This window comes from Echiichthys vipera, assembly GCF_963691815.1.
Source record: "Echiichthys vipera genome assembly, chromosome: 21".
NCBI classification, from domain to species: Eukaryota; Metazoa; Chordata; class Actinopteri; order Perciformes; family Trachinidae; genus Echiichthys; species Echiichthys vipera.
Genome location: NC_139846.1, coordinates 3,786,111 through 3,805,398, shown reverse-complemented (window position 1 = coordinate 3,805,398; position 19,288 = coordinate 3,786,111). Strand labels below are relative to the sequence as shown.

At 39.7% G+C, this 19,288-nt stretch overlaps 2 protein-coding genes across 2 annotated transcripts; both read left to right on the top strand.

Moving 5' to 3' along the window:
• Positions 1–236: 236 nt before the first annotated feature.
• Positions 237–3,684, top strand: LOC310963290 (stomatin; the record flags this gene model as incomplete). The annotated part of the gene is made up of 7 exons (XM_083936032.1): positions 237–306; positions 446–558; positions 1,595–1,667; positions 1,906–1,988; positions 2,105–2,308; positions 2,397–2,531; positions 3,499–3,684. The coding sequence occupies 7 exons, from the start codon at positions 237–239 to the stop codon at positions 3,682–3,684; spliced, it is 864 nt and encodes a 287-aa protein (XP_083792158.1).
• Positions 3,685–7,989: 4,305 nt separating this feature from the next.
• On the top strand, positions 7,990–17,900 carry lipib (lipase, member Ib; the record flags this gene model as incomplete). The annotated part of the gene is made up of 11 exons (XM_083936031.1): positions 7,990–7,995; positions 8,174–8,321; positions 12,336–12,727; positions 13,145–13,253; positions 13,929–14,030; positions 14,122–14,211; positions 14,290–14,457; positions 14,547–14,636; positions 16,401–16,509; positions 16,592–16,765; positions 17,816–17,900. 11 exons carry the CDS (start codon positions 7,990–7,992, stop codon positions 17,898–17,900), a joined length of 1,473 nt encoding a protein of 490 aa, XP_083792157.1.
• Positions 17,901–19,288: the final 1,388 nt, after the last annotated feature.

The window sequence follows — 19,288 nt, the reverse complement described above, 5'->3', positions numbered from 1 at the left end:
TTATTTAAAACATATTATTATTTTTCTACTTGTTTAAGGTCAGATTTTTGTCTGAAAACGTGAACATTTTAATAAAGATTGGAAAAAAAGGTCAGCGTGTTGCCAGGCAACGTGACGCGGTGTCCAGGGAACGGACCATACACTAATCCATGGCTTTAAAATGAGGCAAACACCGTCCTGTGGTGTTCACTAAAGCTGAATATTAATAACTATATTCATCCGTGACACGGAGGGCGATGCCCGCCGTTAACAGAGTTGGAGTTGCGGATGAATCTGCGTTTGGAAACGTTAGAAACAACGGAAAAGGTCAGTAGAGCTAACTAAGCTGCTTTATGCTAACGCCATGCTAACAGTTTTAAGATGTTACTTCCACGGTAGTTTCACGAACTATCCTCCTGCTGAAGCTTCATTGTTTTATCCGCCTCCCTGCCTCTGCTGTGGGTAGATGGGGGGCGGAGGAGCGGCGGTGTGTTGGAGGTCCTCGGGCCGGTGCTGACCCTCCTGTCCCTGGTCTTCATCCTCTTCACCTTCCCCTTCACAGCCTGGATGTGTGCTAAGGTGATCTGACATAAAGCTAACTAACTACCCATAAAACACATAGTAGTGTTAATGCAAGTTATCAGGGGAAAAAAGTAAAAGTACTAATAGCATAATGTAAAAATAAGTGATCTTAAACTTAAAGTTATTCAAATATTTGTGGATTAATATTAATGCTGCAGTTATAATTTGTATGATGACATTGCTTCTTGTCTTTGTGTTTTTTTTATTCTTCTCTGTCTTTCTAATTGTGACTCAATATCACTGTAAATGACCCTTCAATGATTTCTCCCCTTCCCTGTCCTGCAGTCGAAAAAACACAGAATGACCACAGAGACACATACATGACTATAGGGATGCAAAAAGACTACGAAGAGATGCAAAATGACGATGTAGACAGAAAATTACGACAAAGACATGCTAAATGACTAAAATAGATGCAAAACCACCACACAAAGATGCAAAATGTCTAAAAATAGATCCAAAACCACCACAAAAAGATGCATAATGTCTAAAAAATAGATGCAAAACCAGCACAAAAAGATGCAAAATGTCTAAAAATAGATGCAAAACCATCACTAAAGATGCAAAATGACTATAAATACATGCAAAACCACCACAAAAAGATGCAAAATGTCTAAAAATAGATCCAAAACCACCACAAAAAGATGCTAAATGTCTAAAAATAGATGCAAAATCATCACTAAAGATGCAAAATGACAAAAAATAGATGAAAAAAACACCACAAAAAGATGCAAAATCACTTCAAATAGATGCAAAACCACCATAAAAGATGCAAAATGTCTAAAAATGGATGCAAAACCACCACAAAAAGATGCAAAATGACTTAAAATAGATGCAAAACCACCTTAAAAGATGGAGAATGTCTAAAGGTAGATGCAAAACCACCACAAAAAGATGCAAAATGTTTAGAAAATAGAACTTAAACTGAAAAACTTTAAAATGATGAAAGTAAACTGCAGTAAAATGTTCCCTGTCAGTATTTTCCTATTATATGTTGATATTGTGTAATAAGGCTGTGGTTTGTGTCCTGCAGGTGATCCAGGAATATGAGAGGGCAGTTGTCTTCAGACTGGGCCGTATTGTTAAAGGAGGAGCCAAAGGACCTGGTACCAATCTTTTCCATTCATTCTCTTTTTATTGCAATACACCACAGTCCACACATATGAACAATGCATCACTGTAAAAACACTCGAGTGTTAAATCAGCAGAGGATACTTAAGGGGGCTTTAAAAAACAACTAAATCAGTACATATGAGAATGATTTGACCCACGCTGTCAATTAATGACTTTTGAGCAGGACAGGACATAAAGATGGGACCTTCTCACCTGACTGTGTGTCTGCAGGTCTGTTCTGGTTCATCCCCTGGCTGGACGTCATCCAGAAAGTGGACCTGCGGACCGTCTCCTTTAACATCGAGCCACAAGAGGTCTGCAGCAGCTACGCCTATAATGAATATATAAAAAGTTCATATCTGATACTGTAAAACTTTTGCATCCTCTTTATTTGCTGATGGTGTTTTACTCCCCTCACTCTATGTTTCAGGTTCTGACTGCAGACGGTGTGCCGTTAAAGGTGGATGCTGTGGTGTTTTATCGGGTGGTGGATCCCGCCCTCTGGGTGACCAGCGTGGAAAACGGTGATCAGGCCACGCACACGCTGGCCCAGACGACCCTGAGGGCTTTGCTGGGCGCACACACCCTGACAGATGTAGTGACGCAGAGGACAGGCATCTCAAAGAGGATAGAAGTGAGTGAAACCTCTTTATCTTCCTTTTGACCGTAACGTGTTTATGTCTTGATGCTGCATCTTTGTTTTTACCCGTGCCATCCTGCAGGAGGCGCTGTACACTGCATCCAGACTGTGGGGCGTTCAGGTGGAGCGGGTGGAGCTGAAAGACCTGAGCCTCCCCATCAGCCTGCAGCGCTGCATGTGTTCAGAGGCGGAGGCTGCCAGGAAGGCCAGAGCCAAGGTACCGACACTCAGTTAGAAAACAAACAAGTGCGTCTGAGCTCCTGCCATCTGTTTCATTTAATCCCAGTGAAGCTGTAGACATTCAACATGCTCTGTGTCCATGTCTGTGCAGGGTTTAAAGACTCCAGGCGTTTTTTCTGGATTTTACTTTTTCTTTTCTTCTTCTTTTCAGTGTAATTTGTCAATCTCAGAACTTTATAAACTATCATACAACTCGTGAAAACGACTACAGGGATGCAAAACAACCACGAAGAGATGCAAAATTACTAAGAAATAGATGCAAAACCACCACAAAAAGATGCAAAATGACTAAAAATAGATGCAAAACAACCACGAAGAGATGCAAAATGACTAAAAATAGATGCAAAACAACCACAAAGAGATGCAAAATGACTAAAAATAGATGCAAAATCAGCACAAAAAGATCCAAAATTACTAAAAATAGATGCAAAACCGCCACAAAAAGATGCAAAATGAATAAAAATTGATGCAAAACCACCATAAAAGATGCAAAATGACTAAAAATAGATGCAAAACCACCAATAAAAAGATGCAAAATGACTAAAAATAGATGCCAAACAATCACAAAGAGATGCAAAATGACTAAAAATAGATGCAAAACCACCACAAAAAGATGCGAAATTACTAAAAATAGATGCAAAACAACCACGAAGAGATGCAAAATTACTAAAAATAGATGCCAAACAACCACGAAGAGATGCAAAATTACTAAAAAAAGATACAAAACCAGCACAAAAAGATGCAAAATTACTAAAAATAGCTGCAAAACCACCAGAAAAAGATGCAAAATGACTCAAAATAGATGCAAAACCACCAGAAAAAGATGCAAAATGTCTACAGTAGATGCAAAACCCTTTTGTGATGAAACATTCTAATATAATACTGTGTGAAAAAGATTTTAAAGACTCTCGGCTGACCTTATCCTGCCTCTGTGTGTTTGTTAGATGATCGCGGCTGAAGGAGAGGTGAAGGCGTCTAGAGCGTTAAAGGAGGCGGCGTCAGGACTCCACCCTGTGGCGTCCCACCTGAGATACCTGCAGTCGCTGTCCTCTGTCCAGAGCAGTTCGTCCATCGTGGTCTTCTGCCTTCCCACAGAGCTGCTCGATGTGGTCATCTCCCATAAGCCTTAGCTCTCTCCATAAGACACAGCACCTGCACGTTTCTGCAGAGAGAAAGAGGAAGAGGAAGACCATCACAACGAACAGTTCACTAGCTCGTTAAATGGCTCTCTGGACAGATGTTTGACTCATCTGTGGCTGTGAAATTGGACAGATGTTTGACTTATCTGTGGATTCCATTAAAAGACGATAAATGATCATATTAAATTATCGCTCCGATCTAGGAAGTGTTTTAAATAGTACGGTTTTAGCAAGGATGCATGTGTGTACTGACGACTGGATAAGTGAGACTTGGATTATTCTGCACGAGTTGTGTGAGAGTTTGTAAACGGACATCTTGATATGACGTAAGAAAAAAGGTTTTCTTCATTAAATTCAAGGCAACACTTTGGTGATTAATTGATTTACAAACGGTCACTTTCAGGGTGAAGTCTTCCTTCCGGGTCAGAATAAGTGCAGAAGAGCAAAATAAGAAACTCAAATAAAGAATAATGACCTGTAAATGAGCTGGGTTAGAAAAGGGCTGAAGGTCAGGTTGTTCTATTACAGGAGTGTTCTGGATCAAATTGTCTCTCCCTGTTTACTACATTTTAAAATGTCTAAAAATAGATGCAAAACAACAACCACAAAAGGATGCAAAATTAATCAAAATAGATGCAAAACCACCACAAAAAGATGCAAAATGTCTAAAAATAGATGCAAAACTACCTGAAAAAGGTGCAAAATGACTTAAAATAGATGCAAAACCACCTCAAAAGATGCAAAATGTCTAAAAAATAGATGCTAAACAACCACAAAAGGATGCAAAATGACGAAAAATAAATGCAAAACTACCTCGAAAAGATTCAAAATGTCTAAAAATAGATACTAAACAACTACAAAAAGATGCAATATGACTAAAAATAGATGCAAAACTACCTCGAAGAGATGCAAAATGACTTAAAATAGATGTAAAACCACCACAAAAAGATGCAAAATGACTAAAAATATGTTTCCCAGTTAACAGTACATTGCTGGTGGGTCCCTCAGGGACACACTGAGCTGCCAGGGCAGCTGCTGTCCCTTCACCCAGGAGAACAGACACTTTCTCCTCTGGGCTCAACATTTCAAAGTGTGGAAGTCTCTTCACTGTTTCCCTGTGGTTGAGGTCTCTCAGTGAAGAGAACTTCTCACAGTGAAGGAGGAAGTGCATCTCCGTCTCTACCTCCCCTGTCACACAGTGACCACATCCACGCTCCTCTGTGGGCAGCCATGTCTGTCTGTGTCTTCCTGTCTCTGCTGACAGTTGGTGGTCACTGAGCCTGTATTTGGTCAGGATCTGTCTCTGCTTCATATCTCTGACACAGTGGAGATATTTATATTCTCTGTTTAGAGTCAGACAACAATAGAGTCTTCTCTGGGTGGTTGTTACATTTGTCCAATGTTCCAATAATCGATCTTTTGACTGGTTCATGATGACTTTGATTCTGTTGTGTTGAAACAGAGCTGATGGGAGGCAGGTTGGTCAGCTTCACCATCAGCTGACTGAGGGGGCTGGTTTCAGGGTTCAGCTCTTTTTAGTGCTTTGAATGGAAGTGTATCTTTTGCACTTAAATTTAGATGTGTCCAAAATGTTAGAGCCCGTTTTTATATGTTCAGCAGTGATGGGAAACGTCCCATTTCTGCCCGTTTTCCTTTGGACGTTAAGAGTTCTTTGACAGTAATCAGTTCGGAGGCCTTCTATTGGGTGTTTATCCCATGCATCCCGTGCATGTTGAATAATTTAGTGTTTAACGCATACATCGCCCTGCATGCTTTTCTTTGAGTGCATTTACTGCCATATTGAAATTTCCTGATGCAGATATGAGCAGACCAAGGTAAGTATAATGTTTGGTGTGTTCAATTATAGTGTTGTTCAAAGTAAAATGGTATTTGTAGACATCTGGTCTTTTCTTGAAAGATCATAACTTGAGTTTTCTGGAAGTTTACATCCAAGGCCCATTATTGGCAGTATTGTTCCAGGATGTTCAGGTTATGTTAAAGACCATCACTGGTTGGGGATAACAGAACAAGGTCATCTGCGTAGAGCAGGTATCTAATCTCTGTGTCAACGAGTGTGAGACCTGCAGCAGTCAGCACCACGTTGAACAGTGTAATAACTTCAGTCTGTAACTCGGGAGGGCTGTTTTTCAGCATTTGATTTTTGATGTTATCCGTGCCACAAGCTTTTTTTGATTTAAGAGTTTTCAGTTTGTCTGTTAACCCTTTTTGTGAAATAGGGTCATCTAATGGATTTTGGTTATTCTTGATAGCTGATTCAAGATTGTCTGACTTTGTTTTAATTTCCATTTGATTTAGGTTCAGATCTTCAGGTGGGATACTTTTATAGAGCTCATTAAAATAGTTTTTCCAAATGTCTCCATCTTGTAACGCTAATTGCTGTGGTTTTGTACTTTCAAAACTGTTCAACATGTTCCAGAAGTGACCCCTTTTCAATTTGTGTGTTTCCTGGTGTTTCATTGGTGTGGTGGAATTTCTTTTGTCTTATGGTCTGTTTACAGTGTTTTAGAGTTTCAGCATATTCATGTCGTAGTTTTGTGTCGTGTCAGAGAGAGAGGTTAGGTAAGGTAAAGGTAATCTCTTTAACTGGCCAGAACATTGTGACCTCACACTGACCTTTGTACCAGGCTACTCACCTGCCAATCACTGCTCAGTCAAGGTCTGCAGAGACAGAGAAGGACTCAAAGGTCCTTTTTTATCAGCACATTTCAGATTTTTTGAATGCATTTGTCTGTCCCCACACATTCAGTTTCCTTTCATTGTAACCCTCCAACTTGCAGGGACTTAAAGGAATACTTCACCCGCAAAATGACCATCTGTGTCCTGCAGACACGTAAAATGTCTAAAAAATAGATGCAAAACCACAACAAAAGGATGCAAAATTACTAAAATAGATGCAAAACAATTCCAAAGACATACAAAACAACTAAAAACGGAGGTTAAATGAGCACAAAAAGAAACAAAATGACTACAAAATGACTGAAAGTTGACTTTTGAACTTGGGTGTCTTGTTTCCACGTAAACCGAGGGGGGGTGGGCTCTGACAGGTCTTTGCCCAGGGGCCCGTTGGCTCAGAATACGTCCATGCTTAAGTGAAGTGTAAAAAACAGTGTTCCAGTATTTTGCAGAGGCCTGTTTGCAGCCTTCATGCTGATTTCTCTGCTGATTCTGTCTGTGGACCACTGATATAAGGTTTCAGCGTGCACTCTTACATTACTGTAACCCTGGCCTCTGTGTCTTCAGAGTCTCTGGATGTTAAATTACACGATGAATTCGGTGAGTACAGGGCAGCGTGGGCTGGGTGGCGTGTGGTCAGAGCCCACGGAGCTATTAATAACCATCACTGGTGAGGCTCCGACTTCTGACGCCACAGAGACGAGGGCCACACACCAGCTTTCATTTGATCCCCTATAGTGTATATTTTCATCTGTCCAGTATGTTGTCTAAACAATATAGAAAAAGAGTTGTACTTTGGTTTTGACTGTCCCTTCTATTGTAAACTGTGCAATGCTTTGTTCAAGAAGGTACAACATAGATAACTGCTGTGTACTGTGTGTAATATGTGTTGTCAACCTCTTTATTTTGCTTTTTAATAGAGTTGCAAAGATTAATCAGCAACTAGTTTGATAAGTGATTCCTTGTTTTGAGTCATTCTTTAAGGAAAAAAGTCAAATCCTCTGTTTTCAGCTTCTTAAATGTGAATATTTCCTGGTTTCCTTCCCCCTCTGTGACAGTAAACTGATTATCTATGAGATGTGGACTAAACATGACATTTGAAGACATCATCTTGGGCTTTAGGAAACACAGATCCACCAGACCAAACAACTGATCCATTTGTCAAAAAAAGAATGTACAGGTTCATCAATAATGAAATCAAATGGCAGTTGCTGCACTGAAAATGCAAAAAAAGTAAAAGTATGTAATTATAATCTGGAAAATTTGCTAGTAATATAATATACAGTATATAGATAAAATATGAATCAACAATGAAAGTAATTGTAAGTTGCAGGTCTACTTTTAATCCTTTTAACAAGGTTCCTGTATGTTTTCAAAAGTCAAATTCAAGCACTTTTCACGCATTTCAAGCATTTCAAGCATTTCAAGCACACAAAACAAACCAACCTCATAGAGACAAAAAATGCCGACAAAGACACGCAAAGTGATTAAAAATAGATGCAAAATGTCTAAAAAAAAAAAGATGCAAAACCATCACAAAAAGATGCAAAATGACTAAAAATAGATGCAAAACAATCACAAAGACATACAACACAACCAAAGATGGAGGTAAAATGAAAAAAAACAAAATGACTACAAAACATCACAAAGTCAACTTTTTGAATGCGGTTGTCTTGTTCCTGTGAAGACGGATTGGGGGGGCTCTGACATGTCAGTGCCCAGGGGCCCGTTGTCTCTGCATACAGCCATGGTTGTGACAGAACTAAAGCTCCCTCCCTCTTTCTAGAAACTGATCCTTACTGTAGCTGAAGACACCACCTCTCCTCCCTCCGTCTTTCCCTCCATCATTTCCCTCTGCGTCTCTGTGGTTGTAGGAAGGATGCTGCCGCCCTGCAGGCTCCTGCGTCTGCTGGGACTCCTCGTGCTCTGCAAAGGTAAGAAACTAAATATACGGTTCTATCCTTCAAAATTAAACTCAAACCTGCTGAAACTTTTCTTTGAGGAGGTAAAAGTGACATTAAAAAAAATGAATAAAGTGTGTGTGGCTGCAGACAGGAACAGCTTAGTTAAGAGTGGGAAGGAACAGATTATTACAGTAACACCCCCGTCTGCTCCACTTCTATACACACACTCACACACACACACACACTCACACACACACACACACACACACACACACACACACACACACACACACACACACACCTATTCATAGTTAACTATTGTGTGTGTTGGGGCTGTATTGGGGCCATTTCCACCCTCTTGTGCTCGGGCTGGAGCGGGCGGTGTGAGGGGATGAGGTGTTTTTTTATAGCACTCTGATCCAATTGAGGGCAGTGTCGCACTCCTGTAAGTGTGTGAGCTAATTGCAGACCTTGGGGCTCGCCATGGGTGGACTACCGGTAGCCTTGACTCTACGTGCTAACCACCAGTGTTTGCAGGAAAAGTGTATCCAAAGAGACACTCTCCAATGAGAAGCTTTGTAATAAGCTCAAATTAATTTGTATTAAAGTCCTTATAAGATGCTTATTGACAGTATTATGTGTTAATAATTAGAGTATGTTTAAATGCTTTATATCCTTAAAATCTAAAACGTCATTAAACCATAAAAATTAATGAAATAAGATCAAATTCACAAAAACCTAACATTTTTTTTCATCAAATTTGAATAAACAAACACAAAACATATTGATCCAAAAGATTTTTAAATGTAGAGAAATAAAAGGAAATATTTCTTGACACTCTAAGTGATTTGAACTATAAACATGTTAACAGTTAACTTAGCTTTTGTGTTGTGTTCGGGTAAATTAATCCTTTATTATGTACAGACATTTAAAAAGAAGAGATATTTAAAGGAAGGGGAAAAAATCACACTGGAACTGAACCATGGGCTCTTAAAAATAATCATATTTCAAAAAGTAAAACAGGTTTATATGATATATTGAAATCACCTACAGAGCGTGAAGAAATATTTCCTGTTTGTCTCTACATTTAAAAATAATTTGGATCAATATGTTTATTTAGTCAAATTTGATGGAAAAACCATGTCAGATTTTTGTGTTTTCAATCTTATCTTATTAATTATTATGGTTTAATGACTCACATGCCCTTTCGATTTTGAGGCTATAAAGCATTTAAAGATTCTTGACTTATTAACACATAAATATGATGATGAGTGTAAAAAGGCCTTTAACCTTCGGCTGCAGAAAGACTGAATACTTTTTATTTTAGCTCGTCTTATGTAAACAGCGGCTGCACACAGGAGGTGTTTTTTTAGAAGCGCCCAGGGTTCAGTTCCAGTGCAGATTTTTTCCCTTCCTTTAAATATCTCTTCCTCTTTTTAAATAGCTGTACATAATGGGATTTATTAACCCCGACATGACAGAAAAAGCAGCATTAACTTTGAAAACAGCGTCTTATTTAAAGTATTTAAAATCAACTGAGCAACAACAAAGGACCTTGAGTGTTTATAAAAGCATCATCAACATGTTCATTGTTAGATTATAAAACATTTATCGGAAGTATAAGAAGCATGTGGACATAAAACGTCAAGTGTGAGAATAACTACGACTCCCAGGGTGCATTTCAGCAAGAAACTTCCAATCGGTGAGAAAAGTCTGTCACAAGTTGAACTGACATCTTTAACAGTCAGCTGTAGCTAACGATTATTTTCATTATCAAGTCATCTGCTGATTATTTCCTACATTAAAAATGATAGATGTGTATTTAAAATGTCGGAAACCGTGAAAAATATCCGTCCCCAGTGTCTTAAAGACAGTTTCATACGATATAAAACAGAGAAAAGCAGGAAATATCATTATGGAGAGGCTGGACTCATCCAGAGGTTCACAAACTTTGTCTCCACGGGTCATTTTACCACACAACAAACACCTTCCTACGTATATGCTTTCAAATGTTACGACCTCATTGAGTTGTTTAAATAATCTTGACGAGGAACTAAAAACTAAACTCAATTCACAAGTTAAAAACAAATATGGAAATATAAGGTGATCAATTCTTTGTGTGTATTAATAGGCTGTAGCTTCGGTCTAAATACACCTTCTCCAAAGTCAAATTCAAACACTTTTCAAGTATTTCAAGGTGCATTTCCACGCTTTTCCAGCCCCTTCCAGCTGTAGTAAAGTACATATTACACAGTACACAGATGATTGCACCTCTTCAGCACATTAAATGAAATGTTATTGAGCTTTAAACAACCAATAAATCACTTTTGGAAGTAGACTTTGTATCCTTTTAACCTAAATTCCAAGCACTTTTCAAACCTTGAAAACACCACATTCAAATGGTGTTCAAGTATTTTCCAGGTTTTCCAGCACCTGTAAGAACCCCGTACAAACATGTTTTATTGCTAAATTGATCAGCTTTTTTAATTTGAAGCTTGTGGACTGAAATAAAAGAATAAACTGAAGTAAGAGGGATCAGCCCGTCTACAAAGGCTGGATGTGACAGTCTGCAGGCTGAAGACACTTTAAATAGGCTAAAGAGACTGTGTGTGTGTGTGAGCCGACTGCCAGTTTAATCCTCACAGCAAAGAGCTAAAGTTGTCCGACTGAATCTGCACATCACTTACCAGACGAAGAATTGATCCCAGTGTTTTCAGTCAGACTGACAGCGTGAAGCTTTAACTCCAGACTTTGGACTTTTAAACCTGTGAAGAGGATAAAAAACAGAGGGTCAGAAACATGAAACAGCAAAGATTCTGCAAAATAACTAAAAAGAGAAGAAAATGCGGAGAACATGACTGCAAACATTCAGATAGAGACCAGGATAAAAAAGGATAAAAAAAAAAGAGATAAAAACGCTTAAAACAAGCAAACAGAAGAAAAACTATTAAAGAAAGCAGGTAAAAGTGTAGATTTATTCAATAAAAACAAATGAATCCAATGCATAGAATAAAACATAGAAAATACATTAAAAGCAATGAAAAAGGTGCTTTAGCCTGGTTTTGAAAGTAAACAGTAATAACTCCAAGTCTAATTCAATTCAATTCTTTATTTGAATTTTTATTGTACATTAATTTACATTATTAATAATAAATAAATAAATGTAAATGCATCTGAGTTAGCTTAGGGCTACAACAACATAAAAATAAACATTGTTCGTCAGATAAAAGCACATTAAACATAGCGATACATATATACACTGGAGATCAAAATTAGAGAACAAAGTATTTATACTTGATTTATTCTGAAATATTATTTTTTATTGTTCAGAATTTGATAGAATATCATCTATGTCTTTACCACTGCTGCAATAGCATGTTTTTAAATAACCAAGGCACTTCAACGAAAACCTTTATTTTGTTACCAAGGATTTTCCAGAGATTCTCTATGGGGTTTAGATCTGGACTTTGGTCATTTCATTGTTTCAATCTTCTGAGCTTCAGTTAACTGCTTCACCTGTTTCACAGTGTGACAGGGGGCATTGTCTTCATGAAAACTGCAGCTGATTGGAGACAGTAACAGTGAAGGTGTTGCAGTTGCTGAAGGAGGTTCACATAAACATTTGGATTCACCAGCCATGGAGCTGTACAAGATGCCCAACTCCTGCTGCAGAAAACATCCCCAAACCATGAAATGACATCGCTAACATCATGTTCAGTGTAGGACTGGGAAAGACTGAACCCAAAGTGTCTAAAGAAGTCAGTTCAATTTGGAGGAGGAAGTGTCAGAGTGCAGATCTAAACCCCATAGAGAATCTCTGGAAAATCCTTGGCAACAAAGTAAAGGCTGAGAAACCCACTAAAGTTGTGTGTGTGCATTTCTCTGAGTGTTCTGATACTTTCACAGTATTTATATAGCACCTCCTCCTGCTTTATAATGAAAAAAATATGTGAAAATCTCACTTCTTACACTAAGCGACTTTTAATATCAATATAATATTCCTCAGCTGTCGCTCTGACATCTCTCCCGCGTTGTGTGCTCCAGGTCAGGAGGAGAGTGGAGCGGGCGAGTCCTGCGACAACTTCACCGATCTCAACCTGTCCCACTGCTTCATGGGAACCAGCCTGTACGTGCGTCTGCTGCTCTACACCCGCTCCAATCTCAACTGCGGCCGCGAACTCGACCACCATCACCCGTCCTCCCAGCCGCTCTTCGACCTGTCGCGCCCTACTGCCTTTGTCATCCACGGCTACCGGCCCACGGGAGCGCCCCCGATCTGGATCGACCACTTGGTCCATCTGCTGGCCGAGCAGGAGGACATGAACGTCATCGTGGTGGACTGGAACAAGGGGGCGGCCAACCTCAACTACTTCACCGCTGTGACCTACACCTGGGAGGCGGCGTCCAACCTGACCGGCTTCATCGTGACCATGCAGGTGAGACGCTTCAGTATCGCTTCAAAACGACCACGAAGAGATGCTAAATGACTGACAATAAACACAAAACAACCACAGAGATAAAAATGATGACAAAGACACATAAAAGATTCAAAATAGATGTAAAATGACCACAGAGAAAAACAAAAAGACTACATAGAAACGTAAAATGACTAAAAATAGATCCAAAATCACCATAAAGAAATTCTAAATGACTAAAAATAGATGCAAAACGACCACTAAAAGATACAAAATGACTGCAAAACAACTGAAAGCAGACTATTTGAATGTGGGTTTCTCGTTCCTACATAGACAAAGTGGGGGGCCTCTTACAGGTCTGTGCCCGGGGGCCCGTTGGCTCAGAATACATACCTTGAATGTGACGCAGAGCTTTTGAACATTGTGTTTCCTCTGCAGGAGGAAGGAGCCTCTCTGAGCTCCATCCACCTCATCGGCGTCAGTCTGGGGGCTCACCTGGCTGGATTTGTGGGAGCAAACCTGAAGGGAAAGATCGGACGAATCACAGGTAAAGGATAAAGAACAAATAAGGAACTTACACCCGTGACTGGCCACCCCTTTTTTGGTCTGTCTCGAGACAGCAGGTCATCTAAAAGCTGGAAACTGCACTGTCATCTACTAGTCATAAAAATGTATTAAAACAAAATATGAAAGCATTATAAGGGCTTAGTGCAGTAAGATTTGAATATATGAAAGTCTTTCTCATGCTCACTTACAGTATGTTTCATACGTTGTTGGAGCAGTTTTGGGGTTTTTGTTTCATAGATCTGGTGCTAAATCTAACCTTTTTTTAACCACTCAAGAATTGATCAAAATGGTCATAAATCCTCCAAAATCCTGCTTTCAGACACCCAGACTTTGAGGAACACCAGAGACAAATCCATGCTGTGATTTGGGATTTGTCACTTCTGTTGTGTTGTGTGGTCAGAAAGGCCCTTATTGTGAATCTCCTGGTGAAATCCATCCATCCTCTGAAGGCTCTAGGTCTCTAGTTTGTGGTTGTAACATTTCAGGAGGCTGTGATTATCCTAGAGCTGATTTAATTGAAGAAAGTTTTGTGACATCCACAGAAAGATAGAGCAGTGTATCATCTGCGTAGAAATTATTAAAATATTCTATTTTAAGTTAGGAAAGTTGTTTCTTTTGAATGTTTTACAAGCCCCTCAATGATCCTCCCCTCCAGGTCTGGATCCAGCCGGGCCGATGTTCACCAGCGCCACACCGGAGCACAGACTGGACCCATCAGACGCTATGTTTGTGGACGTGCTTCACACCGACATGGACTGTGAGCATCATCAGCGTTACAGAACAGACTAGTCCAGACCAGAGTGTCTCTTCAACACTCACTTCTGTTCCCTGTGTGTTTGTATGTGCAGCTTTTGGACTGAGAGGAGCTCACGGTCACATCGACTTCTACGCCAACGGGGGAGCCGACCAACCAGGGTGCCCCAAAACCATCTTCGCAGGTACACGCACGCACGCACGCACGCACGCACGCACAGAAACCTTTCATTTATTAACACATACTGTTTCTTCTCCTGCAGGTAAATCTTATTTCGTGTGTGACCACCAGCGCTCTGTGTTTCTATACTTGTGCGCTCTGAACCGGACCTGCAGCCTCACGGGTTACCCCTGCTCGTCCTACAGCGACTTCCTGGAGGGACGCTGCCTGCAGTGCGAGGCCTTTAAACCGGCGTCCTGCCCCGTGCTCGGTACGTGGTGACATGTCAGAGACGAGCTCTCGCTGTGACAGATGGGGGCGTTTAAATGTCTTATCACCTGTGTGGGTTTACACCTGAAGGTTACGATGTGAGCCAGTGGAGGGAGTCGCTGCTGCAGCTGGGTCAGACCAAAGTCTTCTTCAGCACCAAGGCTTCGCTGCCCTACAGGAGTGAGTCACACAAACATCGTCTCAACACAAAACAGCTTTCACAGCACATTTACTACGGCACAAGAATAACTGGTACAGTGATTTTTTAGCCGCAATGAAAATAGACCTGATCACAAAGAGAGGCTTAATGACCACAAGTGTACACAAAACGACCAAAAATGACCAAAAAGACAAATGACTATAGGGATGCAAAACGACCATGAAGAGATGCTAAATGACTGAAAATAGACACAGACACGCACAATATTCGATATTCGAATATAATTTGAATATTAAAAAATTAAATGATATTCAAACGAATATTAGGCAGCCCTTAATATTTGAACCTGTTATGGACATTATTTTTTGTAAATGTGTTTGCTTGTACACATTTTCAATTCAGATGCCGAGGCTTTTTCACGCTGGTGAAATTATGAATTGCAAGCTCATTAGCAAGGCTGTTATTGTCCATCTGGGCTCCTGTAGGTGATGTAAGCGACAGTCAGGAACAGTCAGGAATGGGGGTTTTTACACTTGTTCATTTATTCCTTTTTCTATGTCCATGGTTTAAGTCAGCATTGAAAAACTGATGTAATTATCTGGGCAACATTCAGTTGTGAATTTGTTTTGTCACTTTAATAAACAGGAGATGACTTACTCTGTGTACAAAGTGATGCTCAGAGCTCCAAGATCACATGAATAATAGCATCATTGGTTGTCTTGTTAAATCTTACCCAGATACAATGGTGCTATTTTCTGATTTTGGATTGGCTAGGCACTGGTAAGTGGCAGCTCTTGATTCCTGCCCGTTCCACAGTGAGAGCAAAGAGAAGAAGAAGAAGAAGAAGAAGAGTTCCTTTATTTATCCCACAAGGGGAAATTCAATTTTTCTACTCTGTTATTATTATTATTATTATTATTCAGGTTACACACACAAACAGGCCCGAAATACACACACATGCACAAACAGGACCTATAAACATGCAATTAATGGAGAGATGTCAGAGTGAGGGGCTGCCAATGGATCAGCGCCCCGAGCGGTTGGGGGTTTGGTGCCTTGCTCAACAGCACATCTGCAGTGCCCAGTAGATGAACTGGCACCTCTCCAGCCACCAGTCTACGCTCCATGCAAGGTCCACACAGGGATTTGAACCGGCGACCCTACGGTTCCCTGCTACACCGAGAGTCTTTTTGGGAGCTGTAGCATATAATACATTGCTTTTCCGCGTGACAAATACAATGTGTGGATGGAGTGGGTGACCAAAAAGCGAAGAGAGTGACTGTCACGCTCAATGCGTGACACTTAAGAGGCCTGGACTTTTAATTTAAAACAGTTGTGACAGCGTTTTTCCCCTGAAAACATCATTGCCTGCCTATTTACATTGATACACTGCCCTCTGTTGGACAGAAGAACATATACAACTTAATTGTGATACAAATATAGGTCTTACTGAAGATATTTAACTGTCAAAATATTATTAGTAAATATTTGAATATTAATAAACAAACAAACTTCGTATATGATTTTTGCAAAAAAGATGCAAAATGAGTAAAAACAGTTGCAAACCCACCACATGACTAAAAATGGATGCAAAACAACCACAAAAAGATGCAAAATGACTAGCAACAGATGCACAACCACCACAAAAAGATGCTAAATGACTAGAAACGGATGCAAAACCACCAGAAAAAGATGCAAAATGTCTAAATATAGATGCAAAATAATCACAGAGATGCAAAACAATTTTAAAGAAAGAGGAAATTAATTTTTGTCATTGTTTTCAGAGCTGAGCTACAGAGTGGACATGGTGACCTGGAACCAGTACCTCCGCTGGGGGGTGGTCTACATCCGACTGCATAGTGGCAGAAACTTCACAGAGACCCGAATAGATCAGTGAGTCTGTCAGTGAAACACACCTGGAGGACCAGTTCCCCCTGTTAAAACATCAGCTTTAACTTCTCCTCTTTCCTCGCAGTAAGCCCCTCAGGTTCGAGCAGTACACCTCCACGCGGCTGCTGGCCCAGTTTGACGAGGATCTGCAGCAGGTGCAGAAGATCTCGATGCGCATCAACACCGGCAACGTGATCGGCCCTCGGTACAAAATCAGACTGCTGAGAATACGATTCACACCGCTGGATCACCCCGAGAGGTCAGTCATGTTACCGTTAACTTGTGTTCAGTGCAACAAAGCATAATCAATAATATTTTTTTGTTTTCTTCTGATCCCCAACAATATTTTAACTTCAAAGTCTTTTTTTATTAGTTTATAGATGTCATCAAAAGCAGGAGAAAAAGCAATCAATTTTGTGAGTGAGTGAGATACATTGTCATTGGTTAAACTACCCAACGATACATAATTATGGAAGCTGGAAGCGGTCGGGCTTGAGTTAATTATTTCGTTAGAGAAAAAATAAAGATTTTGCTGCAGTCACACCAGCGACGCTGCCGCTGTTATTCATGTGAATTTGTATATACTCTTATTTTGAAAATCACATATATGTCTTCAATTCAAGTTCATCAGCGTTGGCTCATTTTGAATCTGATAAACATAAAAAAAAGGAGTTAATTAAGTTAATTAATAAATAATAATAATGAATGCAATTTGGCCATTCTTGGCTTTGGATCCAAAATCACCACACACAAAAATTAAAACATCTAAAAATAGATGCAAAACCACCAGAAAAAGATGCAAAAGGACTAAACATAGATGCAAAACCACCACAAAAAGATGCAAAATGAGTAAAAATAGATGCAAAACCACCAGAAAAAGATGCAAAATTACTAAAAATGCAAACCACCATAAAAAGATGCAAAAGGACTAAAAATAGATGCAAAACCAGCACAAAGAGAATACACAATAAATGCAATTTGGCCATTATCCGCTTGCGTATATAATGTCACCCCAACCATGTGTGATGATAAAATAATGCTTATAATGTTAATATATTTGTATAAATGATACACTAATGAGTATATTTTGGGTGTAATTCTGAAAATACTGTCATTTCGAATGCAAGACTTTAGGCTGTGAGACAACAGAGTGGCATTAGTGCTTTAGATGAAGTCAAAAGTAAAATGTTGGAGTATTTCTTCCACCTCTGGCTGTCAAAGTCACATTTTCTATCAGATTAAAGAATTAGATCTTTGATTATCTTTTTGCATTAATGGTCTAATTGTGCTCTTTCTTCGACTCCGTCAGGCCGCTAATGTGCCGCTTTGACATAATCATGGAGGAGAACACGGAGGTGGCGTTTCGTCCTTTACCCTGCGACTCTCGCCTCTGACTCCCCCTTCTTTTTCTCTGGAAACCCATGTAACTCACCAAAAAGATCCGGACGTCCTCTGGGTCCTCCAGGGGTGGACCTCCAGGGCCACCCAGGGGTGGAACTCCAGGCTCCACAGCCTCCTCACTGTATAAAGACTGGTGTGGTTACTGAAAAGGCAACTTATGTTACGTGTGACTGAAGCCACGTCTGTCTCCGCCGGGGCTGATGGGACTTTTTTGGAAGTTGAATCTGTGAAATATCAGGACGTCACATTTGTCATGTTTTCACCATGTTCCTGCTGTTAAAGAGACAGTGCAGATGTTAATGTGAGGTTTGTTATTGTTTAAGCTCTCGTCAAAGCCACCAGACTCCATCGACAAAAACAGTCATTTAAACCTCACAGAACACAGGAGTTTCTGGTCCACCGCTGCATCTACGGTTAGTTTGTCTGTACCACTTTTGTAAGTTCCTCACCCTTTAAAACACCAAAATACACACTGATATAAACTAACAGATTAGAGATAAAGGCTTCAGTTCCCCGTCGTTTACTTAAACAGGGATGTTTGAGGAGAACATTAAAGGGTAAAAATCCTCCCGTCTGCAGACTGCCATCTGCTGATAAATGTACAATTTACACATTAGAATGAGCTGGAATTTGGAGTGGACCACAGCGATACACAGAATTTATTTTAATGCCTTTCCCTGAACAAAGAAACATTTGACATTTGACAACATTTTGTATTAAATCTTTTTTGAAAAATCATGTAATCATGTCAGACTTAAATGCAATCTTCCTTTCAATAACAGTGACAGAATTTCCTACAGGACCTTTACAACCCTTTATAATAATAATAAAAAAATATCTTTAACATAAATATAACAAATAATAAACGTATATTATCATTTCAGTCCTGATTAAGACCCTGTGAGGTGTGTTTTAAACTATTGATATGTTGGATTAAGGGCTTTTGCCTTTTCTCATTGATTGAAAGATATTTTTTATGTGAATTTCCACCCTTTCCTGCACAGTATAATACTTAACTAACAAAAGAAACTGGATCTGTAGGATCTGTATGTTTTTACCTGATAACCAAATGTGAAAATGTATTAAAATAAGCTTTTCATTCTTGATTTTCATCCAACAAGAGAGATTTTGGGGGGGTTTCAGCGCTCCTTTTCTCCGGGTGCCTTCTCTCAACCTTTCTGGTTTGCAACCCTCTTTCACCAAAGATAAAAGCTGCTTTTCATGCTGCAAATCTACTGCACATACTTTAAAGAGCCAGTTTCAAGACACCGAGCTACTACATTAACACTTACCGCTGCTATGATGTTCTGTTTTAACGTGTGAAGTAAATTGTGAGTTTTATTGTGAAAACCAAAAGGTAGCAAAGGAAATGTTCAAGTGT